Below are 27,823 nucleotides of genomic sequence, written 5' to 3'. Positions count from 1 at the left end.
ATGAGACTTACATTTGATTTGATTCATAAGTGAAGCTTGGACAGCAAGAGATCAAACCAGCCAGTTCTAAGGAAAATCAATCCTGAATATTCATTGGAAGGACTGATGCTGAAGCTGAAGCACCAAATGCTTTGGCCACCTGATGTGAAGAGCCAACTCACTGCAAAGGACCTTGATGCTGGGAAAGATTGAAGGCAAAAGGAGAAAGGGGTGGCAATAGAGAATGAGATGATTGGATGGTATCTCCAATTCAACAGACATGGATTTGAGCAAACTCCGGGAGATAGTGAAGGACAGGGGAGCCTGGTGTGCTGCAGTCTGTGTGGTCTCAAAGACTCAGACACGACTTAGAAACTGAACACAACAAGAAAATAGGAATATATGATTAGCATCTCCCTTAGTCATCCCTGACCCAAACACTCAGCACGTAAATGACACCAACTCTACAGCAGCACAGACAACATAGTGATAAAAGCTGGTGGCATAGACTCTGAAACCAGATAGCATGAGTTCACAACCCATTAGGTAGAGACATTAATGGAAGCAGTAGGACTTCCCTAGTCATGCAGTGGATGAGAATCCACCTGTCAATGCAGGGCACATGGGTTCAATCCCTGGTCTGGAAGATTCCACATGCTGCTGAGCAACTAAGCCTGCGCACCACAACCACTGAGCCCTCACTCTGGGGCCCATGAGCCACAACTACCGAGCTCCTGTGCCGGAACTACTGAGACCTGTGCCCCACAAGAGAAGCCGCCACAGTGAGAAGCCTCTGCACCGCAACAAGGAGCAGTCCCTGCTTCCTGCAACTAGAGAAAGCCCACGCAAAGCAACGAAGACCTAGCGTAACCAAAAACAAACACACTTCTTAAAAATGGAAGCGGAACAAGACAGTGGCCATGGATGCCAAATGGCAAGATCTTCCCAGGACTTGGGTAATCAGGGAGGACAGGTTCCGAGTAGACTACACTTTTCGGAGTTCAAAGTCAACTGTCTGATCCATTAACTATTAAACTACTGCCTAGAGAAAGAAAATAGTAAAGTATGCTCCACAACTGGGTTTCTCAGTTTGATTTTGAAAAATACACTTCCCTGTTTTAGGGTACCCAATGAATCTAAATATGTACCTTCTCATTACTAATCTAGTTCAAAATGATTCATTTCCTAATTTTTAACTAGTATTTCTATGATGTGTTACAAGCTGGCCATTTTGCTAAGACAAATGGGCTCAGCTCAGTTCAGTTCAGTTGCTCAGTCACGTCTGACCCTTTGTGACACCATGGACTGCAGCATGCCAGGCTTCCTTGTCCATCACCAACTCCCAGAGCTTACTCAAACTCATGTCCATCGAGTCAGTGATGCCATCCAACCATCTTATCCTCTATCATCCCCTCTCCTCCTGCATTCAATCTTTTCCAGCATCAGGGTCTTTTCCAATGAGTCAGTTCTTCACATGAGGTGGCCAAAATATTGGAGTTTCAGCTTCAGCATCAGTCCTTTCAATGAATATTCAGGACTGATTTCCTTTAGGATGGACTGGTTGAATCTCCTTGCAGTCCAAGGGACTCTCAAGAGTCTTCTCCAACACCACAGTTCAAAAGCATCAATTCTTCAGCGCTCAGCTTTCTTTATAGTCCAACTCTCACATCCATACATGACGACTGGAAAAACCATAGCCTTGACTAGACGGACCTTTGTTGGCAAAGTAATGTGTCTGCTTTTTAATATGCTATCTAGGTTGGTCATAACTTTCCTTCCAAGGAGTAAGCATCTTTTAATTTCATGGCTGCAATCACCATCTGCAGTGATTTTGGAGCCCAGAAAAACAAAGTTAGCCACTGTTTCCCCATCTATTTCACCATGAAGTGATGGAACTGGATGCCATGATCTTGGTTTTTTGAATGTTGAGCTTTAAGCCAACTTTTTCACTCTCCTCTTTCACCTTCATCAAGAGGCTCTTTAGTTCCTCTTCACTTTCTGCTGTAAGGATGGTGTCATCTGAGGTTATTGACATTTCTCCCAGCAATCTTGATTCCAGCTTGTGCTTCATCCAGCTTGGCATTTCACATGATGCACTCTGCATATAAGTTAAATAAGCAGGATAACAATATACAGCCTTGATGTACTCCTTTTCCTATTTGAAACCAGTCTGTTGTTCTATGTCCAGTTCTAACTGTTGCTTTTTGACCTGTATACAGATTTCTCAGGAGACAGGTAAGGTGGTCTGGTATTCCCATCTCTTGAAGAATTTTCCAGTTTGTTGTGATCTATACAGTCAAAAACTTTGGCATAATCAATAAAGCAGAAGCAGATGTTTTTCTGGAATTCTCTTGCTTTTTCTATGATCCAACTGCTGCTGCTACTGCTGCTAAGTCGCTTCAGTCATGTCTGACTCTGTGCGACCCCATAGATGGCAGCCCACCAGGCTCCCCCATCCCTGGGATTCTCCAGGCAAGAGTACTGGAGTGGGTTGCCATTTCCTTCTCCAATGCATGAAAGTGAAAAGTGAAGTTGCTCAGTCGTGTTCGACCCTCAGCGACCCCATGGACTGCAGCCTTCCAGGCTCCTCCATCCATGGGATTTTCCAGGCAAGAGTATTGCCAGCATGACCCTGCCCCATTTCCTAATCCCCACCCCTGCATTCTTACCCTGATAGAGTCCCTTCCACTCAGTGACCCTGCAGCATTGCTCCTATGGAGGGCGCCCAGCAAACATCCTCCTGCCGAGTGCAGCCCCAGTGAAGCAAGGTTGCCTTGGCTCCAGAGACTGGAAAGAGCCACAGGAGGACACAGCAGTATCTCTGTGTTTCCAGATTTCACGTTCATTCCCATCACCATCCTTCCTCTCCCTGTCCTTCCACACTGGAGAAGGACTGAGAAGAAGGTGGTGGGCTCGGGACATTTGTGGGTCTTTCACAGTCAGGCAGTGATTCCATCCATCTGTCCTACAGATGTTGGCAATTTGATCTCTGGTTTCTTTGCCTTTTGTAAATCCAGCTTGAACATCTGGAACTTCACAGTTCACGCTGGCTATACCTAACTTTTATTGAATTTTTGACCTTTAAGACTCCAGTTTAGTAAAATTGATATCTGATTAGGAATATTTTCAGTAGACTTATTAGTCTGGTTTATTATTTTAACACTGCAGAGTCATGTTGAATAGGGTTATCTTCAGCCTTTTGGTGAGTATATACATTGTGAATTTTTTAACTGCACCCAGAGACAATAGAATGAAAACATATTTGTTAAATATTAATATTTTTAAAAATGATTATCCTTTACTACATATGTAAGTAGTTTAAAAAAAATCACCAAACACCTAAAATTCTGATTTAAGAATCATCAGTGGCCAGGCACTTATAAGCTGAAAAAACAATAGATGTGACCTTAGCTCTTCTTCCAAAGGAAGTTATCTTTGCTTCCTAATAGAATTTGTTGATGTTTACACCTAACAAAGAGTTAATGTCAGTTGAATTTATTTTTTTTTACTTCTCCCAATCCCTATCCCCATCCCCAACATTTCCCACCTTGATTCTGCTTCTCTGGTTCAGTGCAGTTCAGTTGCTAAGTTGTGTCCGACTCTGTGATACCATGGACTGCCAGGCTTCCCTCTCCTTCACCATTTCTGGGAGTTTGCTCTACCACATGTCCATTGAGTGGATATCCAATATGCTCTTTTACCTCTCTCTGCCTTTGCTTTCGCTCTTCCCTCTTCCTGAAATGCCTTCTATCCTACTCCCTCCCAGGAAATTTTCCTCTAGGAAAATTTCAGTCCATGCTCTGTTAATACAATGCTTAATATTCTGTTACAGCATTTTTTATGTATCCTGCCTTCCTGACCTTCCTGAGCCCTGATGGAGCAAAACCCATCACTCATTTATCTCTGTATTCCAAATGCCATATTTGCTTAGAAAATAGCAAACATTAAATAAATGCTTATTGATTTAATTCTTTCTGTGGCATGTACAGAAAATACTCTATCCTTTTTCCAGAAGGGTGTCCACTTCTGTCTTTACTGTGTGTGTGTGTGTGTGTGTGTGTGTGTGTGTGCTTAGTCACTCAGTCGTGTCCAACCCTTTGTGACCCCATGAACTATAGCCTACCAGGCTCCTCTGTCCATGGGATTCTCTAGGCAAGAATACTTGATTGAGTTGCCATGCCCTCCTCCAGGGGATCTTCCCAACCCAGGGACTGAACCCAGGCCTGCCACGTTGCAGCTGGATTCTTGACCATCTAAGCCACCAGGGAAGTCCATGAATACTGGAGTGGGCAGCCTATCCCTTCTCCAGGGGATCTTCCTGGCCCAGGAATCGAACCAGGGTCTCCTGCATTGCAGGCAGATTCTTTACCAACTGAGCTATCAGGGAAGCCTGACTTTACTATACCAGGAAAATTAGTTTCCCATAAAAAGTGGCTCTCTGGACAAAGGGACAGCAATGTAACAACTAAATGCTTGAAAAAGCAGTGTTATGAAACATAGAAAGAATTAATTAGATTTATATGAAAGGGATTTGTTTTTCTCTTTCTGACTTATATTCTATATGACATACTCTAGGTCCACTAATGCATATATGTGAAATCTATAAAAATGGTACAGATGGATCTATTTGCAGAGCAGGAATAGAGCAGACAGAGAGAATGTATGATGTGTGAATGCAGCGAATGGGGAGGAACATGAATTGGAAGGATGGGATTGAAGTATGTGCACTGCCATATGTAAAACAGATAGCTAGGGGGAACCTGCTACATAGCTCAGGGAGCTCAGCTTGGTGCTCTGTGATGACCTAGGTGAGTGGGATGGGGAGGTGAGAGGGAGGTCCAAGAGGGAGGGGATATATGTATACATATAGTTGATTCACTTCATGATACAGCAGAAACTAACACAACATTATAAAGCAACTATACCCCAATTTAAAAAAAGCAGATGCAAGGGATTAGTATTCCCTGATGAAACCATGTTTATATTACCTGGTTTTGAGTAGAATTGCTTAAAATCCCCTCTAGCCTACCTCAGATAGTGCAGAAACTTGTAACCCTCCCTTTGCCTCTGGAGTGGGGTCTCTTCCTATGCAGTGGCAAATGCACAATAACTCAGAGCCTGATAATAATAGAGGCTGGAAGGATTTAAAAGAGTGATTGGCACAAGTACACTTGAAAAATTAATAACGCACATTAGAATTTCCATGAGGCAACAAGAAAAAAATAAGTGATCATAGCAGCAAGACTTCTAGGTGAAGAACAGGTAAAAGCTAAGCCAGTGTGTCAGGGAGCAGAGAAGGGACTTTGCCCTTCAGACAACACATTCTCCCCACATCGGATTTACAGCAACAGCAGTGCCCCCAGAGGATTTTCTAAAGTTAGGGAGGCTGGAGCAACTGAACAAGAACTGATGCATCCATGTGGTATACATGATATCCAACAATTCTACAAACATTTACAAGTCAGATAACATGAACACTGTACTATTTCAGGCCTTTTCTAACACCCACAAAATAAAGTAAAAATCATGAACTCCTAGGAAAAAAAATTAAAATCCACCATCAGCCACCAAACAAATCAAGAGTCACAATCCAACTAATGCACTAATCTTCAAGAACCTGTAACCAATGAAAGAAGCAGAAAACTCTGGAGCAAAGAGGCCCATCACTGCCTGGCTCCACAAGAGTCCTTAACCTTGCCATCACCTGCCAAGAGTTTTATTTGTAAATTGACAGAAGTCTGAGAATTCTCAATGATGCTACACATGAATGGGCAGATCATTATTTTCTTCCAAAACATGAAGAACACAAGTGGCTGAGAGAAACTGGTGACCCCAGGGAAGAGAACAGAGCTGACACTCAGGGAAGTGGAGGGAAGCTGTCAGGCACACAGAAATCAGTCCAAGGGCCCCTTGCAAGAAAGGAACAGTCCTTCCATCCAGGGAATTGACATGGAACAATACACTTCACAGAATCTCAGGGGAAAGAGCAGAGATGAGGTGTTCAGACCACACCATACCGCATCCAAGTTCGCCTCCCCTGTTATTTCCTCAGGCTAACAAAAGTGAACAGAGGGCAATATTCCTAGTCCTCAGAGGGGAAAAACCCTCCAGTATTAAAGAAATAGAGGCAAACAGTCAAGCCTGCTCTGTCCAGAATCATCCAAACAAATCTAGATGAAGAGAATGGCCCAGAAACTGTGCAAATATATTACACACTGCTTAGGATTCTCCAGAGAAACAGAACCAGTAAGGGGGTATGGGGGGCAGGGGGCTATGTGTGGGTGTATGTGTGAAGAAGGAAAGAAAGGGAGAGGCTGGTTTTTAAGGAATCAATTAAACATTTTAAGGAATTAGTTCCTATGGTTTTGGGGACTGGGAAATCTGAGATTTACAGGGCAGCCTGGTAGGCTGGAAACTCAGAAAGAATTTGATGTATTGAGTCCAACAGCAGTCTGGAGGCAGAATTCCTTCTTTCTTAGGGAACCTGTTTTTTCTCTTAAAACCTTCAACTGATTGGACAAAACTTACCCATACAATATAGAAGAATGGCTTTACCCAAAGTCTACCGATTCAAATGCTAATCACATCTATACAAAAAAAATACATTTATGGCAATATCTAGACTGGCGTTTAACCAACAATTGGACAACATAGCCCTAGCCAGGTTGACACACAAAGCAAACCATGCACACACACATAGCCAGCTAGAATAATAATAGTTAAATGTTCATTGCATCTGCTGAGCACTGTTCTTTACTCCTCATGTGTATTTACACATTTAACTCCCATAGCAACCTTATGAGGTAAGTACTATTTATCATCCTATTTGACAGATTAGGAAATTGAGACACGGCTAGCAAGTGGCTAAGCCTGTGTTTATATCAGTAGCACGGGCTCAAAACTCATACATTTTACCACTGAACTTGAAGAAAACACAACTCAGGAAACAGAATGAAACTCCCTCAATTACTTAACACCAAGAACACCTTAATAAGAACATAAATTCAATAAAATAAGATTATACCAATAAAATAATAAAGTAATTAAATGAGATGACAAAAAGGAAATTACTAGTCTGTGAGAACAAATTAGGGACTATGCAACATGTTTATGGAAATAATAAGCAGTTTAGATTCAGCAAGATGAATTACTGACACAAAAGTCAATTACTGACAGAAAGAGGAAAAGGTAAGATAATCTAAGTGAATGTGAAGGAAAAGAGTGAAGAAAGAAGTTTGGAAGAATATTGCAGATATGAAATATACATATTACAATATTATATACATAATAAAATATATTATGATCCAAAAAAAAGATCATAATATTCTTGAAGTGGAATTTCCATTTTAAAGGTATATTCACAAAGACATAATACAATAGAATTTCCCCAAAATGAACAGAGAATAATCTGCAAAACAAAAAGTTCATGACACACTAAGAAAATTAAATGTGAAATGATCAACAATAAGACATATCCTAAGTACACTATTAAATGTAAAGGATAAAGAAAGAATTCCAGATTCTTAAGCAAAACAGCAAATCACATCTAAGCAGGAGGAAATATTATCCCATCTCAGAATTCTCCACAACACTCAGTTCTACAAGACAATGAAGAAGTGTCCATAAAGTGTTGAGAAAGATGAAATTTAATTTTAAAATATTTTAACTGGACTTCCCTCATGGTCCAGTGGTTACAAACCTGCATTTCCACTGCAGGGGGTGCAGTTTCAATTCCTAGTCAAGGAAGTTCCACATGTCCCTGGGGAGCAGCATAGAATAAAATAGAATAGAATGAAATAAAACAAAACAAAATAAAAATATTACAACTATTCAAGATGCCATTCAAGCATGGGAACCACTGAGAGGCATTTACTGGCATGAAAGAACTCAGTGGATGCAATATGTTTGATTTCTTCTTGAGGAAGAAAAAAATTGCTTGACAGCAACATCCAGTCAAATAAAAGATGATTGAAAATAAACTTGACAATGGCAAAGCTAAATTAAAAGAATTGTGGTGAATGTAAATCTGTTTAGATATAGGATGAAAAGAAGACAACTAATGAAAGAGAAGCAAAAATAATTGTGAATGTTACAAACTCGAATAATGTTAAAGTAATAATATAACTATAAAAATTAGGAGGTAGGGGTAAGGCAGATGGGAGGATGTTTGGGTGTTAATGCCCTCATCTTTTAAAACAAGAAATAAATAGATACTCTCCAAATATCTATTTTTAAAATGTTCCATACTAGTCTCTTAAATTTATTTCCAAATCCTTTTTTTTTTTTTAGCATTAATAGATTCTTTTATGGAAAAAATACCTTGTGGTGAAGAAACATTTTTCATTTTTATCTTCCACTAAAGTCAAATAAAATATAAGGAACTATCTTTTATTAAAAATATTTCCTAGTAGGAATCATCCTACTTTCATAACTTTTATTTATTTGTGACTACTGCTACATTCTTCAACTTATAATATGCATAGAAATATATTCAAATAAGGTTAAGAGTGATAATTTCTGAGTTTGGGGTAATTTTTAAAACACATTATTGTACTTTTATGCATTGCTGTATTTTTTAAAAAGAACATGTCTTATTTTACAAAAAAAAAAAATTAGGTGACTTTTTTCCCTTAAAAATTGCAAGCAGCAGATCAAGATGCTAACTGTTTTATTCTAGCTTATGAGAAAATGAATTGCAGTATTTTTTCTTTGCATTTTCCTGTATGTTTTTAATTTAAAAACACAAAAGTTGATTTGTTACTTTTTGCTTTTTCACCATTCTACTTTGCAGACATATGTATTTTACTGATATGGACATTTTTAAATAAATTCAGTGTTTGGGGAAATAAAATAAAGAGTATAAATATCCCAAATAAAAGAAATAAAGAATATAAATAGCCCAAATCACGCAATGTTCAAGGAGAAAGTGTATCAATAAGTGCATGACCTTGCTAGGAGCACTAAGTTAGCAATTAATGAATGACACAGAAAGGTGGGAAATGTATTCTTTGATCAATTTTTATCTCATTATTGTTCATTACTCAATTCTATGAAATAGCTTTTTCTTTTAATGTACTGTGGCCCATTTATTAATACAACATACAGCATCTGAACAGAGTTATGCACCTGGTTACATTGAGCTAACAGGGAAGAATTTGTGAAATAACTGTTATTTCATAAAGCACATCAGCAACTCTGAAAAAAAAATAATCTAAAATGACCCACTTTAGGTATGAAAAGACAGAGAGGGATATGATACATATTTGCTTATAATATAATAACAACAATAAAAAGAATAAAAGGATAAACTAAAACCCTAAAAGAAAGAGTTACTAGAAGGAAGAGGGTGAAGGAACAGGTATTGAAACTATACTTCTTTAAACATATTGTGTTTCGAATATTTGAGTTTAGAACTATGTACTTTACATAATTTGAATGAAAGCAATTCCTAAAACTCAAGAGCAAGGTGAGAAATGAACCCGTGTATATTAGAGTTGATACCACAATCATACAAAGAAGTTTTACAATGATTTTAATACACAGTAAATTGACTGAACATACCCTGTGTGATATATCTAAAGATTTAAAAAATGCAATAAAACTCTTAGTATGTTTCTAACAATCATATTATTGATTATGTTGGCATCATGTATTGAGATAAAGCAACTGAGTAATGATGTTGATGTCATTGGCAACTGGGATTTTTTGGCATAGAAAGGAAGATGGAAAAATGAAAATGTTAAGGAAAGACCTGAAAATATCTTGATTGGAACAGAAAGTGTCAGAATATATTCATGATTTTAAACATACACACACACACACACACACACACACACACATTTTCAGTTCTATTCATTGAAAAACTCTTGAAACAATGAAGAAATTCATAGCAGTGTGCACCCATAATACCTAGATTATGGTCTCTAATTCTCATTTCTAATGCAAAAGAAACAAGAGCTCCTTAAAAGCAAATTTAAGGTTTGCCTCAAATTGCAGGTTTGAGGCAGGAAATACACAACTTAAACATGGAATATCCTGTCTCACTAAAAACAAGAAAGCCATCAAAGCCTGTTTAAGGCATATCACACCTCAGGAGTCAATTTGAAAAGACACCTTATGATCACCTTTCTTCTTCTGGCCAGGAAATGGGATAATTTGAGCACTGATTAGAAGGAGCCCTGCTTCTAACTAGAAAAAGAAGAAACCCAGGGTTAGTAGAAGGAAAAAAAAAAATCATAAAAATCAGAGCAGAAATAAATGAAAAAGAAACAAAGGAGACTATAGCAAAAATCAACAAACTAAAAGCTGGTTCTTTGAGAAGATAAATAAAATAGACAAACTATTAGCCAACTCATCAAGAAAAACAGAGAGAAGAATCAAATCAACCAAATTAGAAATGAAAATGGAAAAATCACAACAGACAACACAGAAATACAAAGGATCATAAGGGACTACTATCAGCAACTATATGACAGTAAAATGGACAACTTGGAAGGAATGGATGAATTCTTAGAAAAGTATAACCTTCCAAAACTGAACCAGGAAGAAACAGAAAATCTTAATCAACATATCACAAGCATGGAAATCGAAACTGTAATCAAAAATCTTCCAACAAACAAAAGCCCAGGACCAGATGGATTCACAGGTGAATTCTACCAAAAATTTAGAGAGGAGTTAACACCCATCTTATCAAACTCTATCAAACTCTTCTAGAAAGTTGCAGGTAAACTGCCAAACTCATTCTATGAGGTCACCATCACCATAATACCAAAACCAGATAAAGATGCCACAAAAAAAGAAAACTACAGGCCAATATCACTGATGAACATTGATGCAAAAATCCTCAACAAATTCTAACAAACAGAATCCAACAGCATATTAAAAAGATCATATATCATGACCAAGTAGACTTTATCCCAGGGATGCATGGATTCTACAATATTCAGAAATCAATCAATGTGATACACCACATTAACAAATTGAAAGATAAAATCCATATGATTATCTCAATAGATGCAGAGAAAGTCCTTGACAAAATTCAACACCCATTTATGATTTTAAAAAAACCTCTATAGAAAGCAGGCATAGAAGGAACATACCTCAACATAATAAAAGCCATATATGATAAACACACAGCTAACATTATCCTCAATGGAGAAAAATTGAAAGCTTTCCCTAAAGTCAGCAACAAGACAAGGGTGCCCACTCTCACAACTACTATTCAACATAGTTTTGGAAGGTTTAGCAACAGCAATCAGAGAAGAAAAAGAAATAAAAGGAATCCAGCTGGGGAAAGAAGAAGTAAAACTCACACTGTTTGCAGATGACATGATCCTCTACATAGAAAATCCTAAAGACACCACCAGAAAATTACTAGAGCTAATCAAAGAATATAGTAAAGTTGCAGGATATAAAATTAATACACAGAAATCCCTTACATTCCTGTACACTAACAATAAGAAAGCAGAAAGAGAAATTAAGGAAACAATTCCATTCACCATTGCAATGAAAAGAATAAAATACTTAGGAATAAATCTACCTAAAGAAACAAAAGACCTATATATAGAAAACTATAAAACACTGATGAAAGAAATCAAAAATGACACAAATAGATGGACAAATATACCATGTTCATGGATTGGAAGAATCAATATAGTGAAAATGGGTATACTACCCAAAGCAATCGATAGATTCAATGTAATCCCTATCAAGAACTAGAACAAATAATTTCACAGTTTGTATGGAAATACAAACAACCTCAAATAGTCAAAGCAATCTTGAGGAAGAAGAATGGAACTGGAGGAATCAACCTGCCTGACTTCAGACTATACTACAAAGCTACAGTCACCAAGACAGTATGGTCCTGGCAGAAAGACAGAAATATAGATCAATGGAACAAAACAGAAAGCCCAGAGATAAATCCACACACCTATGGACACCCTATCTTTGACAAAGGAGGCAAGAATATACAGTGGAGAAAAGACAATCTCTTTAACAAGTGGTGCTGGGAATACTGGTCAACCACTTGTAAAAGAATGAAACTAGAACACTTTTAACACCATACACAAAAATAAACTCAAAATGGATTAAAGATCTAAATGTAAGACCAGAAACCATAAAACTCCTAGAGGAAAACATAGGCAAAACACTCTCCAACATAAATCACAGCAGGATCCTCTATGACCTACTTCCCAGAGTAATGGAAATAAAAGCAAAAATAAATGGGACCTAATTAAAAGCTTTTGCACAATGAAGGAAACTATAAGCAAGGTGAAAATACAGCCTTCAGAATGGGAGAAAATAATAGCAAATGAAGCAACTGACAAAGAATTAATCTCAAAAATATACAAGCAGCTCACACAGTTCAATTCCAGAAAAATAAACAACCCAATCAAAAAATGGGCCAAAGAACTGAACAGACATTTCTCCAAAGAAGACATACAGATGGCTAACAAACACATGAAAAGATGCTCAACATCATTCATTATCAGAGAAATGCAAATCAAAACTACAATGAGGTACCATCTCACACTGGTCAGAATGGCTATCAAAAAGTCTGCAAGCAATAAATGCTGGAGAGGGTGCCGAGAAAAGGGAACCCTCTTACACTGTTCGTGGGAACGCAAACTAGTACAGCCACTATGGAGACCAGTGTGGAGATTCCTTAAAAAACTGGAAATAGAACTGTCATATGACCCAGCAATCCCACTGCTGGGCATACACACCAAGGAAACCAGAATTGAAAGAGACAAATGTACCCCAATGTTCACTGCAGCACTGTTTACAATAACCAGGACATGGAATGTCCCAGATGTCCAACCTAGATGTCCATCGGCAGATGAATGGATGAGAAAGCTGTGGTACACATATACAATGAAATATTACTCAGCTATTAAAAAGAATGCATTTGACTCAGTTCTAATGAGGTGGATAAAACTGGAGCCTATTATACAGAGTGAAGTAAGCCAGAAAGAAAAACAGCAATACAGTATATTAATGCATATACATGGAATTTAGAAAGATGGTAATGATGACCCTATTTGTGAGACAGGAAAAGAGACATAGATATAAAGAACAGACTTTTGGACTCTGTGGGAGAAGGCGAGGGTGGGATGATTTGAGAGAATAGCATTGAAACATGTATATTACCTTATGTGAAACAGATCACCAGTCCAAGTTCCATGCTTGAAACAGGGCACTCAAACCCAGTGCACTGGGACAACCCTGAGGGATGGGACGGGAGGGAGGTGGGCGGGGGGTTCAGGATGGGGGACACATGTACATCCACGGCTGATTCATGTCAATGTATGGCAAAAACCACTATGACATTGTGAAGTAATTAGCCTCCAATTAAAATAAATAAATAAATTTTTTAAAGTAAAAAAAAGGAGGCCTTCTATTTTTCTTTGAAGAATGGAAATACTTCAATTGTGTTTAAATAAATGAGGTCATAATGATACTAAATTTGGAGGGGGGAGGGCCATATTTGAATGTATTAATTTACCAACTCATTATTTTAATAATTGGTAAAAGGAAGTAATCAAGCACTTATCCTATCTTTCCTATTAGCCATGTCTTAGAGTAACTACATAATTGTTGAGAAAAATTTTTATATTGAAGGAATAGGTTGAATAATAAATAAAAAGTGAATTTTAAAATCATAGTAACACTATTTTGTAAGTACTACTAAGTTAATGGATCCAAAATGGTCAGCAACAGCTGCTAACTCTCAAAAGGAGAAACAACCAGATATCATGTGCTTCCTAACACCACATGCAGAGTAACTTTGTCAAAAAAAGCAAACCAAGATGACATTAAACTTCTAGATACAAATACCAATTAACTGGAAATAGAACAGAGGAACAAGTTAAAAGAAACCATTAGGAGGCAATCAGCAAACTCCCAAACTCAGGACACTATACTGAGCAGTTCTTATCTATAAAATAGAGAGAGAGGACTATAGATTAGGGAAGATTTAAGAGATAGGTGAACTAATTGCAATTTATAAACTTTGTTACAATTCTAAAATCAACTAGTAAAGTGTATGGGGGAGGGACCCATAAAACAATGAGGACTGTTTGAACACTGGACATTAATATAAAGAATTATGTTATTTTATGTTGCTTTTAGGTGGAATAATAGCATAGTTCTTTTATTTTTTTATCCTTTGTATAGACATGACAAAATATTTAGAGTTGAAATTATGTCTGAGATTTGCTTTGAAATAATCTGAGTTGTGGGGAAATACAAAGTGAAACTTGCAAATTGTTTCAAGTGGATGATTCTCTACTTTTGTACAAGTTTATAATTTTCCATATAAAGAGAAAGAACAGAATGCCTCCTGGTGTGAGGCTAGGCATAAAGAAATGAGATAGACACACAAAAATTCAAACATCAGGGTCACTTAAGAAAGAACAAAAAATAATAGAGAAAAATATCTTGGCTCTAAGTCAGTTGCAATAAATTATTTCCTTTATGCACTATACTAAGAACATCAGAATCAACTGGAAGACATAGTGTTTACTAAGGAAAGGGGAGAACACAACACCACCCCAGATACAACAGTCATTAGTTTACAAGGCAAACCATGGGCTCATGAAAACCTGTGATATCTGTACAGAAGCTATTTGCCTAATAGCCTTGTATTGATAATGACTGTCCAATTAACATCTTCACTACACTTATTACACACACGAGAAATCTATGAAGGATCTGAAGAGACCTTTAGTGACAAACAGGAATGAGCCTATACATATCTTAGGGGTTTCTTGAAGGTAACTATAGCTAGCTTGGAACAAAAGATATCCTAAAATGGCACTGATATGAAAGTTCTTCGTTCAATGCTACGTTTAAATGCCCGCGTCTCCAAAATGTAAAATAAATCTTTCATCCTTTGAAATCCTATGGGACTGGAAAGTCTTTTTGTATTACTGAAAAAAAAACAAAAAAACCGCCAGTATTCTAGTTGGTTTGAGAGAAGGTTGTTCTGCTCACAGAAAGATGTTGTATCTCAGAAACACTTAAGATACTCTGCAGACGGAAATAGGGGGGAATGCGCCCCCCCCCCCATTTGGAGTTCTCCTTTCTTAGCCTGATTTCCGACAATATTTTAATATCTGAAGTTATTTGGCCATCCTTAGAAGTGCAACTTATCCTCTCATGGCACGAAAAAGTTGCCTAAGTCCGAGGAATGAGTCACTTTGCTTTGATGAGTAATCTTAGGTGTCATGGAACCTCGTTCCGAAGAAAGAGGGGAGGGGGCGTCAGATATGCCTACGGAAGAAGACAGGCCGCTGGGTATTGGATGGCGAGAACTCGATATTCCTATAATTGCGTCATTTCGAACCCAATTGGGTCCAGATGTTATGCGCACCGACGGATTACCGTCTCGGAAACTCTCAATCAGACGCAAGCGAAAGGAGAGGAGGCGGTTAATTAAATATTGAGCAGAAAGTCGCGTGGGGAGCGCGTCACGTGGGTCCCGAGACTCGGCGAGCCTGGGATAAATACCGCGCGGCAGCCAGCAGGCAAAAGAGCGCACTGCTGACCTCCTCCATCCTTGCTGCGACCGAGAGAGTGCGCAGCGCCCCGCGAGTGCTCAGACCAGCAGAGGAACCTCCCGGGCGGGTCAGCTACGGTAAGTGCCCGCGCGCTGTAGTGCGCGCTTTCCGCACCGCGCACCGCTCGGAGGCGGCGTCTAGCAGGGCTGGATGGGCGGCTGCTGCGGACAGCGGGGAAACACCCGGGGGGACAACTAGGGAGCTGCGAGGAAACGGGTATCCCAAGTGCTTTATCCCTCCTTGTCTTCCACCCGCACAGCCTCCTGGCTTGAAGGTATGGATTGATGGTTGGAAGCTGGGGATTTGGGGTCTAGGAAGAAGGGAATTTGAGAAGCTTTTAGGGCTTTTCTTTCCTAACGTGCACATGCAGGACTTTAGCCCTTTAGGTGGGTTGTCTTGTTTCAATCTGCCCTGAGTCCTATCGTGGAATCAAAAATTCTTTTTTTTCCCCCTCTGCCTTTTCTCCCTACTCTTCCCAGAAATCCAACATGAAAATCCTCGTGGCCTTGGCAGTGATTTTTTTCATCTCCACTCAACTGTCTGCAGAAGAAATCGGAGCCAACGATGATTTCAATTATTGGTCCGACTGGTCCGACAGCGACCAGATCAAGGTGAGACCCGTTCCCTAGATGGCCTGCGCCCTTCTTCACGGGTTTAGGAGCTGTCACTTACCACCATCCCACCATCACCCCCAGCGATAGCATCCTAGTTACCCTAGCGGGCTCCGGGATCACAGCCAGAGGCAGTGGGGCGCGCTGCGAGGGCTTGTAAAGGAACGTCATTCCCCTGGGTCCCGCAACCAAGAACCAAGTTTCCTCTCCATCGTCGGGACTCAGGAACTCTCTGGAGGAATAATACCCTCCCTAAGAATCCCGGGATCCTCACAAGACTGGAAACCTCACAAGGTTTCATCCCTCTGCAAAAGGGCCTGGCGTTTGGAAACGCTGGGCAGACACAGAGGAGAGCGCGTCCGACGCAGGCAAAAGCAGGGGCAAGTGGCCAGTTGCTGGGGGCCTGGAGAGGCGCAGGTGGGTGGGAAGCTAACTTCCGGCTTTGACTTCTATTTTACTGACCTGAAGACATAGCCGCAAGTTTTCCTTTAGATTGCTCGCAGGCTGTTTGCGCGAGGGACCCACATGCAGCGGGAACAGTGAGAGTCACGCACTGCTAGTCGCTTCTAAAGCGCTGTCACCTTACCTACCATCCCCGGCCAGTCCCTCTCCTCCTCCCGCCACACACACCTGTGTGCATTTAGGGCGGTGATAGGTCGCCGAAGCCAGCGCTTGAGATGAGACAAAATCCGGTAGCTGAGAGGCTGCTGAGTGAGGGTCCGGGTGCTGGGAGCAAAGAACGGAAAGCGCTCTCAGGGCATGGAGGCACTGCGCGTCCCGCTAATGGCAAGGCTGGGCTAGCAGGAGGCGGAGGTGCAGGACAGCAACTGGGCGGGGAGGGGTGGAGAGAGGGGAGCGCCCAGGCTTGAGGAAGCTCGGCTTCCTTTCTCCTCGGAGCTGGTTTTCTAATCCTGGCCTGGCCCCACTGCCAGGATTTGCCCAAGGCTGGAACGCACTCCGGAATCCCAGTGCCTCGAACTGGTTGCCTTCAGGCCCGATAATCCGTGTGTTTGTCCTCTAGGAGGAAATGCCCGAGCCCTTTGAGCATCTTCTGCAGAGAATCGCTCGGAGACCCAAGCCTCAGCAGTTCTTTGGATTGATGGGCAAACGGGATGCTGGTGAGATGGGCAGTCGTCCCTCCCTGTCTCTCTGGGCAACCCACACACATACACTCCCACCCAGGCTCTTAGCTGGTGCTCAGAGCACCCAGTCTCTCTTGCTCTGTGAGCAGAGATTTCCACTCTAAAAGGGATATATCTCCTGGGGCGCGACTCTGGCCCTCACCTCACTAACACACATGTGCCCACGGAGGGAGGGAGATCCATCTGAACCACCAGGAACAGGAACCAACCTTAGCTAAGTGCTTCCTTGCCCAAGGATCCAAACTCACAAGCAACAGGAAGGCTCAGGGTACTCAGTAGGTTCTCAGTGCTTGTGGAAAACTGACTTTAGATTACTGGGGTTAGAGTAGATTCAGCTGCCAGTGTCTTCTGATAGAAGAGTAATCTCCTTGAATTCATCACACCATCAGTGGAATGTGTGGTTAACGTCAATTTGTCTCTTGTCAGATTCCTCAATTGAAAAGCAAGTGGCCCTGTTAAAGGCCCTTTATGGTAAACATTTCTATAAATCTTTATTTTACTATTGTGAATGCACATGTGTGAAAATGAAGAAAGCCTTTTGTGGACTCAAATACAGATTCTTGATAATGCCTGTTGAATTGAAGAGATGTGTTTGCTCTCTCTCTCCTGAGATCAGAGGTGATGGACCTTGAATGCATGTCTCATAAGAAAACAAGAGACGTGGTATGGTCAGGCAGTTATTAGCAGACCTCAGAAGTCTCACAGACCTCAGTTTGAATCTGTGGCCCATGTAAACCACTTAAAACTATTCCTTTTGCTAAAACATTGCTTTTATTATTAATAATTTGGTTAGCATTTATGGTTTTGCTATATTCCTCAGGATAGTACATGAATGAGAAATGTTGCATTAGTTTAAAAATCTATTTGTTTTATAATTCTCTTTAAAAATGTAGCTCCTTTTAAACAAATCTATTGTTTGCTAATTTTATCTTTCTTTCTATAGGACATGGCCAGCTTTCTCACAAAAGTAAGTTCCAAATTATTTTGACATTTATCAAATGCAAATATAAATTATATTGAATTCCATTTTATATAATATCTAATTTTCTGTTGTAATGTAGGATTTGATATTTTTAATTAACATGATTTAAGAATGGAGGATACTCAATTACATCCAGAACATAATTGTTTAAAGTTCTGTTGTTTAAACATATCATACCTACCATAAAGATGCATTATATTAAAAATCCTTTAGCTCCCAGCTAAACTGTTGTTGAATTCCTGACCCACAGAAACTGAGATAATAAATATTTGTTGTTATTTTAAACTGCTAAAGAAAGAAAAAAGAAGAGGAAAAAAGGGAAGGAGGGAGGAGTCCTTTAATTCATACAAATTGTTAGTTTTAGGTAAGAATTTCAATCCTAGGGGTAAAAATCCATCACACATTCCTCTTCCCTCATTTTCACCCTGCCACTTCCACTGCAAAAACAAAAGCAAAAACAAAAATTAAAGCATTTATAGGCATCTCCGAGTTCATTTTAGTATGTTGGATTCCATGTTGACATAATTTATTAGAGTAATCCAGCAGTCAGTTAAGAAGATGAAGTGAATGTCTGAGTAGAGAATCCATACTAAAGTAAAGACAGAAATGTATCAATAGTTTTGTGATCCCATGATGGGATGGGAGACCTCAGTCTTTCCAAGCATAGCGAAACATTCTTAGGGCAGCAAAGGTGGCAGAATCGTGGCACTTGGCGGTCACTAGATTGCAGTCTCCTGGTTAATGGAACCAGAGTTGCAGAAAGTCCCAGGGATCCATCTTAATCACACTCACTTAGCCCAAGGTCCAATCCAACTTGGATTCTGGCTCACCAAGGGCAGAGCAGGCCACATTAAGATAGCAGCCATGTAGTATAAACCAAGCTAATGCAGTATAAGCCAAGAGACATTCTACCACTAGAGTTAAAATAATAATCCTTTCTAAAGGTTTCATCTTTGAAAATAAATAAATATTATTCATATTTATTTTCTCAGGATTTTACTTTCAAAGGAATTATATATAGCAAAATTCTATGTGATGAAAATAAATGTACTCTATTAATTCAAAACATACTTTTTCCACAGGAAATATTTTTTTAATCCAGTGAAATAGAAATAATGACCATTAGAAATTTATAATTATTGAGTATAGGATTCTGATTTAACTTAGCTTTAGTTTCCTGAGAAATATAGCATATTCAGTAATATGAGGATATTTCTATCACACATATGTGAAGTTGACTTCCTAAAAAATCAAAGCTTGCTCAAATAGCAACAATATTTAAAGCATTATATAAAACACATAAAATAGAATAAGAATAAAGTATATTTGCTAATATTTAGCTGTAGAATTGAGAAAAGTGCTTTCATTGTATTATTTTATTTACTAAGACTTACTAGGAGTCTTTATTTCTTCAGGCTCATCAAAACTTGAAATAGTTATGCATTTATTATATAGGCATATATTTGGAGGCTTGCTTTTCTTGGTACTAGTTATAACAGTTTATTTCCTCAGATATATACATATTAAAATACCCCTAAATGTATTTTTCCAGGGCATAAAACAGATTCCTTTGTTGGACTAATGGGCAAAAGAGCTTTAAATTCTGGTATGTATAAAACCATGACTGGACATAAACAGTATCTTAAATCTACTCTACTTTCTCTAAGGCATTCTTTTCAAACTATTAAACAGGAATAATAAAATTAAAATGAGTACCTATGTTGAAAAAATCTAATTGCAATAAATAAATCCAAGAATGGATTTATAGCTGATTGAGCGAGCTAATACCACAACAGTAGTCTATCATTCTCAAACTCCTAGTGCCTTCCCCTTTTAATCATTACCTAACCCGAATCTTTGGGCTAGTTCAATATCCTTTCTCTTATATCTGTTCAATAGCTACATTTTACCTTACTGAACTAAGAGCGGTGGGGAAGGTGAAGGGGGGATTAAAACCAAGCTAATTAGAAAGTCTTACAAAAGGTTAAATCTGACAGTCTTCTAACACAGAAATAAACAAAAACAAATCCACTTTTACAAATCACTTGCTCTTTATGAAATTATAATAGCTCATACTCTATACCTCCTGATGAATGTTTAACACTAGGAGAGTAACATAGTCCATTCCAGTGCCTTAAAAAGAGAAACCATCAAATTATCCTAGAGGGTTATAATCAGTCCTGGCTATAAAACCCTTAAAGAGAAGGAGTGCTACAGTTCTCTTCATAACCCAGTTTAATTCTGAACAACTCTTTCACTTGATATAAAGCCTGCATATTTCCTTTCTTTTCTTTAATTTCTATATTGTATGTAAATGCCACTTGTATAGATCTGAAAACTCATTTCTTAACTCATTCATCATAGTATTTTCAAGGTTAAATAACCCCTGTATCATTTTCCTAGAGACTGATATTTTGTTAAGCTCATTCAGGCCTTACAATCCATTGGTTATTTTTCTTAGGAAAGCTATGCAAATTCTCTGTTTACCTTCAGTGAAATTAGAATTAAAATACCAATCATGTAAGTAATTAGAAAGTAATCATCACCCATCTTACCCATTTAGAGTATTTCCAGTTTCCTGAAAATCTATAACTAAGATGTGCTGACTTGACTAATCTTAAAAAGTCAAGCAAAAATGAGGTATTTTAGCCTATATATTGATTCTCTACCTTGAAAATTTAGATACTACTTTTGCATTTCTTCATCAGTAATTTGGAGGGTTCTCAATTTTAAAGAAGTTGTGAATGTACATAATGAAACACTAAAATTGTTTTATTGCTATGTATTATCTTCCAGCTTTTAGAAATGGAATATAAGTTTAAACCACATTGGCGTTATATGTATCAGAAGTGTACACTAGCCCTTATATACCTGTGGTTTTCTTGAAACCATGCCAGTCATCAACTTTTCATTTTCAGAACTGATACAGGTTTCAGAACATGCTTAACTGTACAAATAATATAGATATGTGCAATTTGGAAGAAATTAGATGCTATTAAAGGTACTTAAAATAGTAATATAATTATAGATAGTATTAAATAGAATCATTGTATGAATCACAATCAATGACTAAATCTTTGCTCCTCCATTTTAGTTAAGAAAATATCAAAGGAAAACATGGCAAACATGTAATCTATAACAAATCAGGTACTTTGGCATATAATTAGTTGAGGCAAGGTTGTCATAGTGTCTATCACCTTCTACAGCCATCTGATCCTTACCCTGTTGTGGTAAGGACCTTTGACAATCTGACAAGCCTAGAAACCATCTTCCCAGGGAAACCCTCATCAGTTCATACACACAAACATTTGCGGTTTTAGAGGGTTCGAGGACCAGGTAAGAACTTTGCTTCCAGTTAAGACATTGTTTTCCAGCTTGATCACTAATCTGTCTTTGGTCAGTTTACATTTACCTCCCTTCTCTGAGGAATAGAATTATGTTACGAATGCTTGTCAGCTTTGTACATGTTTGACATGTACACTATTAAAAACATTCAGCTTATTGTTGACCTCACTTAAGTGAATGCTGTATACTAATGAGCATCTGCTAAGTGGTAAAGGAGGGAAGTGACAACACTGGAGCCTCTACCTACCTTCTCTTTCAGCAAACCCTTCTCACTGAGAAAATTGGTTAGAGTGGCATCTATGATTCCTGATGTCTTTCACAGTTCTTTCTATTTAAAGTCAGTATTTTATCCATGCATACTGAATTTTTAAAAGTGCAGTAGTTTTAAAAATCATTTATCATGTAAATCTAAGAGTATAAAGTATTAGCTAAAATAATGAAAAATGGAAATAAGTATTTTGATCACAACAATCTGATCCTTATTCTTTTGTGGCTACAGATCCCTTTGAAATTATGTTTAATATAATAATATAATGTGGTACTTTTTTCTTTCCACATAGTCAAAGTACTTAAATTACTTGCTAGCTATATGTTAAATACCTTTGGAAACAGTGATTAGTGTTTCACAGGCCATTTAGGGTGCTAGGAGGTAAGTTAAACTATGTTGTATTTAGATGGTACAATTACCCTACTTACAGACAATGAGATTGTTTTTAGTCTCATGGACAGTCTGTCATTGGAAGGAATCCAGAGGACAGGAAGAAACCTTCACACTATTAGGTACCCCTATCCTGGTGCCTAGTGGTAAAGAATCTGCCTCCAGTGCAGGAAACATGAGTTCGACCCCTGGATCAGGAAAATCCCCTGGCAAAGGAAATGGCAACCCACTCCAGTATTCTTGCTGGGGAAATCCCATGGACAGAGGAGCCTGGCAGGGTACAGTCCATTAAGTCACAAGAATGAGACAGAACTTAACAACTAAACCACCACCACCACATACCAGAAATCAGCAAACTTCTTCTGTAAACAGCCAGATGGTAAATATTTTAGACTGTGTGAACCATGCAGTCTCTGGAGGAACTACTCAGATCTGCCATTTTAATGTTAAAGTAGTCAAAGACACCTGGAGAGAGGAATGGTTACCCACTCCAATATTCTTGCCTGGAGAACTCCATGGGCAGAGGAGCTTAGTGGGCTACAGTGTGTGGGGTTGCAAAGAGTCAGACACGACTGAGCAACCAACACTTAACTTAGGCAAAGACAATACATAAATGAATGGGTGTGGCCATGTTCCAATAAAGTGTTATTTATAAGAAAAGACTGGACTTGGCCCATGACCTATATATAGTTGGTTGACTATATCCTGGAATAAAAGTCCCACATTTTGCTTTCATCCTCCTACTATTCCTGTTTACTTTAGGCACTGTCTTTTCTGTAAATCACCAAGGTGTCTGTCACTGCTTGAGAAAGCTATGGAGAATCAATATTGCAATATATTGTGGAAGTATACTTTGAGGGCATCAAGTCTATAAGGATGACCAAAATAACCAAGAATTCTGTGGATAGATCACTGTCAATCAGGATAAAGACTGAGACCCGAACAGAAGATGCACAAATAAGACTCTTAGAAATACTTTAGTGCAGGGATAAAGTCGTCTCCGACTCTTCGTGACCCCATGGACTGCAGCCCACCAGGCTCCTCCATCCATGGGATTTTCCAGGCAAGAGTACTGGAGTGGGGTGCCATCGCCTTCTCTGAGGGATAAAGTAATGAGTTTAAAATAAATTTCCTGTGCCTTGAACTTTGTTTATCTGTGTCAGTGATCCTCTTAACAAACCCTTTACCTTCTCTTTGTTCTCAGTGGCTTATGAAAGGAGTGTGATGCAGGATTATGAAAGAAGACGTAAATAGACTACCTAACATATTTATTGAGCTTCATTTGTGTCAGTGGTCAAGGAAAGGTAAAATGAAACATGCACTATGAGGAATAATTATTTATTTAATAATTGTTGTTTTGAGTTTAAAACTCAAGAAGTATTTATTTTTCATATTGTGGCAATATATGTTGTAAAAAAAAAAGTGTTGTAATTCTAATCTGACAACTCAGTCAGAAGTAGAAATCAGTGGTAATTTCTCCCCAAAGCACAGTGTTCAATGAAGTTGTAAAAACCTATCAAAGATATATTCTCCAAAGAAAGGAATCATTTCTGTTTCTTGGAAGCAGTCACATCAGCTACTACTAAGGAAAAGAAATTCACATATAGGCTGTGATTCTCCATTTGTTTTCATGGTGAAAATGTGCTGAGAGTTGGTATCAAACTGTGTTTGTATCCCTGCAGCATGTTTCATGTTTTGTGACTATATAGAGACATTTAAAAAGTTTTACTGTGATTCTAAGGTATTTTATTGTACAATGTGTTGTAATAGTTAACATTTTAAATAAAAGAAAAAGTATCTTAAATTGGGCCTTATTCTTTCATTAACCTTTATGTCTAATTGGCAACCTTTCTTTTAGAGGATATGTTCCAACCTGTTTTGGCTGTAAAATAATGAAACATAAAGCTACTAAATTTCTTTTTCTTAAGGAAAATGATTAAATGTAATCAGAGTTTCTCTTTCCCACACACGTGCACCTGTTGTTCAGTCATTGGCATGGCATCCTTCATGGAGAAAACAATTACATTCTGGTTATCCAAACAGTAAAGGCTCAGTTCTGTTTACAAGTGCTTATGATTCCTTTTTACAAATAAAGCAACAACCTGCTTTAAAGATGAATTTTACTGATTATTTCCTTGTTGAGTAAAACATCAGCACAGTACTATTTCAGTCCTCCTTAAAGCCCAGGGATAAGCGTACCAGTGTTTGAGTCTCACTAGAATTGAGACACTAAACCAAACTCTCACAAAGGTCACTGGAACATGCAGAAAGATAGGGAGCTGATAATATGGCATCATCCCCGTAACAAAGATAGAGCCCCTCTCTTACATATCTAAGAACTGCCTGTGAATTACGAGTGCCCATAACACTCCAGCAGAAGCACATGTATCAGAAATACTGAGCAATCAGAGGAAAGCTCTTGTGTATATATTTGAGGGAAGGACTGCCAAGTGCCTTTCTGATTGCACACTGTTACATACTGAATAACTCAGGACAAGCATTGCTCAGTGAAATAAAATTCTGCGAGTTTTTTCTGGACTAGTGACTGTTTTTGATCAATGTTAAGGCAATGGCAACCCACTCCAGTACTCTTGCCTGGAGAATCCCGTGGACAGAGGAGCCTGGTGGGCTGCAGTCCACGGGGTCGCAAAGAGTCGGACACGACTGAGTGACTTCACTTTCACTTTTCAATTTCATGCATTGGAGAAGGAAATGGCAACCCACTCCAGTGTTCTTGCCTGGAGAATCCCAGGGATGGCGGAGCCTGGTGGGCTGCCATCTGTGGGGTCGCACAGAGTCAGACATGACTGAAGCGACTTAGTAGTAGTAGTAGTAAAACCATTTGTGAGACATGAGTGCTAAAGCATATTTTAACCTTTATATCTTTAAATGAACAATTTGTTCAAAAAAACTCCAGTGAACTGGTTTTCCTTACTACACATTTAAATACTACAGATTATATTATGATCATCACTTTACAATTGAGGATATGAAGCTCAAGGAAATGTTGAGGTAAGAGATTATGATATAAGAGGAGTCAGGATTAGAAATGAATTATGAGGCCAAAATACCAGAGCAAATTAATATCTAACAATGAGATTGATTAAGCAAACTGGCATATTGACACAACTGGAAATTATGGCATCACTTAAAATGGCATTATTGTGTGTTTAGTGACATAGAACAACATATCTGGTATATTGTTAAGCACACAGAAGTATTTCTGCATTGTATGTTTGTATATATTTTTGCATAGATGTTCCAACAGGAAGGAATCAGGTAATGGATAAGACTATGGGGTTCAGAGTCAAACTACTCCATTACTTAACAGCTGTGTGATGAGGGGCAAGTTCCTTAACTTCTTTCTGCCTTATTTTCCTCATCAGTAAAGCTGGACTAGTGATGTCACCAACTACTATCATGCACCACTCTACACAGAGGACAGTAGCCATATGGAGTTTAGGGGAGGGTCATGGGACATGATGCACGTCAAGCTTTGAGCATGATCTCCAGCATACTGTGAGCATTCTGTGAATTTTACCTGCTGCCATTATTACCTATTCTTCAAAGTCCCCAGAGAGAAAATTAGCACTATATTATAGCCAATAAATGCTTTTTGTAGACCCACTGTAGCAGCAGCAGCACGGGGGTCGATTCTAAATAGTTACCACACAAGTTAAATCTAGAACCGTTTCACAAATTGAGTGGCTCTTTGTGCTGTGCGTCAATGGGCCAGACAGCCCCCACAGCCCTTCGCTCTCTGAGATTCTATAAGTCTCTGCAGCAGGACCCCACAGTGCTGTCTGAAGACCCCCATCAGACAGTCTGCACTCCTGCTTGCTCTCCCTCCAGGCCCAGAAACCTAGCAACAGCTGAGCAGGAAAGAGACAGATTCAACTTGAAGTTTGTACTCATGAAATATTTACTATTACTTCCCCTCTGTGGCATACTTTCTTCAACTAAAATGAGTTTTTTTCACCTATATTCTTTCTAAAATATGTTTATTCTGTTACAAAACAGCAAAAAGATCAATCTGTATAGCTAAGTTACCTGAATACTTTATTGCTTTGGTTTGAGGTTTGTTTTGGGGGTTCTGTTTTGGTCAGGATCCAGGGCAAAAATAAATGATGCTCAAGCTGAGTCACAAAGGTGTGGGCAGGATGTGGAGAAGCCAGCAAAGGAATGTGGTCTCCTGGCTAGCATCCTTGGAGCCACTGCGATCTGTGGGCCTAAAGGATCAAGATGAGGAAGTGAGGGTCTCTATGCGCCAAGGGCCACCTGGTGGCTGTTTTCTTCATAGGAAGATGAACAGACACAGAATAGTCAACATGGGGGTGCGAGGAATAAGAGTGAGGAGATCAGTGAATATGTGCCCCAACCTCACCCTCCTCTTCCTGTCTAATTTGCTCTTGGTGCTTCCATTGGGCAAACCCACCTGGAAAACAAAGGCTTTGGAACTCTGCATACTGTGCACACTGGAAAGCCGCAGAGATAGGGCACCATTGCAGCTGGAGAAAGCTGGTGAGCACACTGGGAGGTAGAAAGGAAGATAAGATGCCCAATACATCAAGTACTTCATTAGTGAAAGTGAAAGTCACTCAGCTTGTCTGACTCTTTGTGACCCCATGGACTCACCAGGCTTCTCTATCTGTGAAATTCTCCAGGCAAGAATATTGGAGTGGGTTGCCATTTCCTTCTCCAGGGATCTTCCCAATCCAGGGATCAAACCCTGGTGTTCTGCACTGCAGGCAGATTCTTTACCACTTGAGCCACCAGGAAAGCCCAAGTACTTCATTATTTTGAATCAAAAGGCAACTCTTAAGCAGAAATTCAAATAGAGAAATGAAGAGTAAAAATAAAAGTTGTTCTCTGAACACCAATTCTACTCCCCAAAGATACAGCTTCATGTGGCTCCATCCAAAGAAACAAACAAAATTAATCTTATTTCAACTTGAGCACATGCTGAAATCTCCCCTTTTAACACCAAATCATTATAAGCATTTTTTAAAGGTACATACATTTTTACAAGAAATTAATAAATACATTGGGATTTGTGAAAAACAGAATAAGGACTTTTGGTGAACCAGAAATTGTCCAGAAGGACCAGATTCCTGGAAAAGAAAGCACAGGGAAGCCACAGCTGTAAGCCACAGCCCTGTCAGGAAAATGCAGAGGTTGCAAAGGAAGGTGTCAACCCCAGAATTGAGCACTGCAGAAGGGACTTTTCATCAGCAACCCTGGTGCCATGAGATCCAAAAACAAAATCTAAAAATTCTTTAGGAAAATAATATCTAGTGAAAGTATGAATTTGTGAAAGAAGGAAAACCAACTAAAAGCTATTAGCTTAAGCCTTTATTAACCATCAAAACAGGCTCAAGATGGCTATTCTTCTGGAGACCAGATAGCCTAAAGAATTCACACATTAGATTGATGAAGGTCAATCAGAGTTCCACTATTTGTAGAACTATTGTCAGAAAAATTCTGAGAATTGTTCAATGTTCAGATTCTCAGAAGGTATGGGGAACTTAGGCTGCTGCATTAGTCAT

At 39.0% G+C, this 27,823-nt stretch overlaps 1 protein-coding gene across 2 annotated transcripts; it reads left to right on the top strand.

Moving 5' to 3' along the window:
* Positions 1-15,519: 15,519 nt before the first annotated feature.
* On the top strand, positions 15,520-23,982 carry TAC1 (tachykinin precursor 1). Of its 2 annotated transcripts, XM_005887119.2 has the most exons (7): positions 15,520-15,616; positions 16,019-16,150; positions 17,172-17,268; positions 17,719-17,763; positions 18,236-18,259; positions 19,827-19,880; positions 23,482-23,982. In XM_005887119.2, exons 2-7 carry the CDS (start codon positions 16,028-16,030, stop codon positions 23,529-23,531), a joined length of 393 nt encoding a protein of 130 aa, XP_005887181.1. In that variant the 5' UTR covers positions 15,520-15,616; positions 16,019-16,027; the 3' UTR covers positions 23,532-23,982. The 2 variants fall into 2 exon arrangements, with proteins under 2 accessions (XP_005887181.1, XP_005887182.1); XM_005887120.3 differs by lacking the exon at positions 17,719-17,763.
* Positions 23,983-27,823: the final 3,841 nt, after the last annotated feature.

This window comes from Bos mutus, chromosome 4, assembly GCF_027580195.1.
Source record: "Bos mutus isolate GX-2022 chromosome 4, NWIPB_WYAK_1.1, whole genome shotgun sequence".
In the NCBI taxonomy this organism is placed as follows: Eukaryota; Metazoa; Chordata; class Mammalia; order Artiodactyla; family Bovidae; genus Bos; species Bos mutus.
This window is presented reverse-complemented; position numbering and strand designations above follow the sequence as displayed.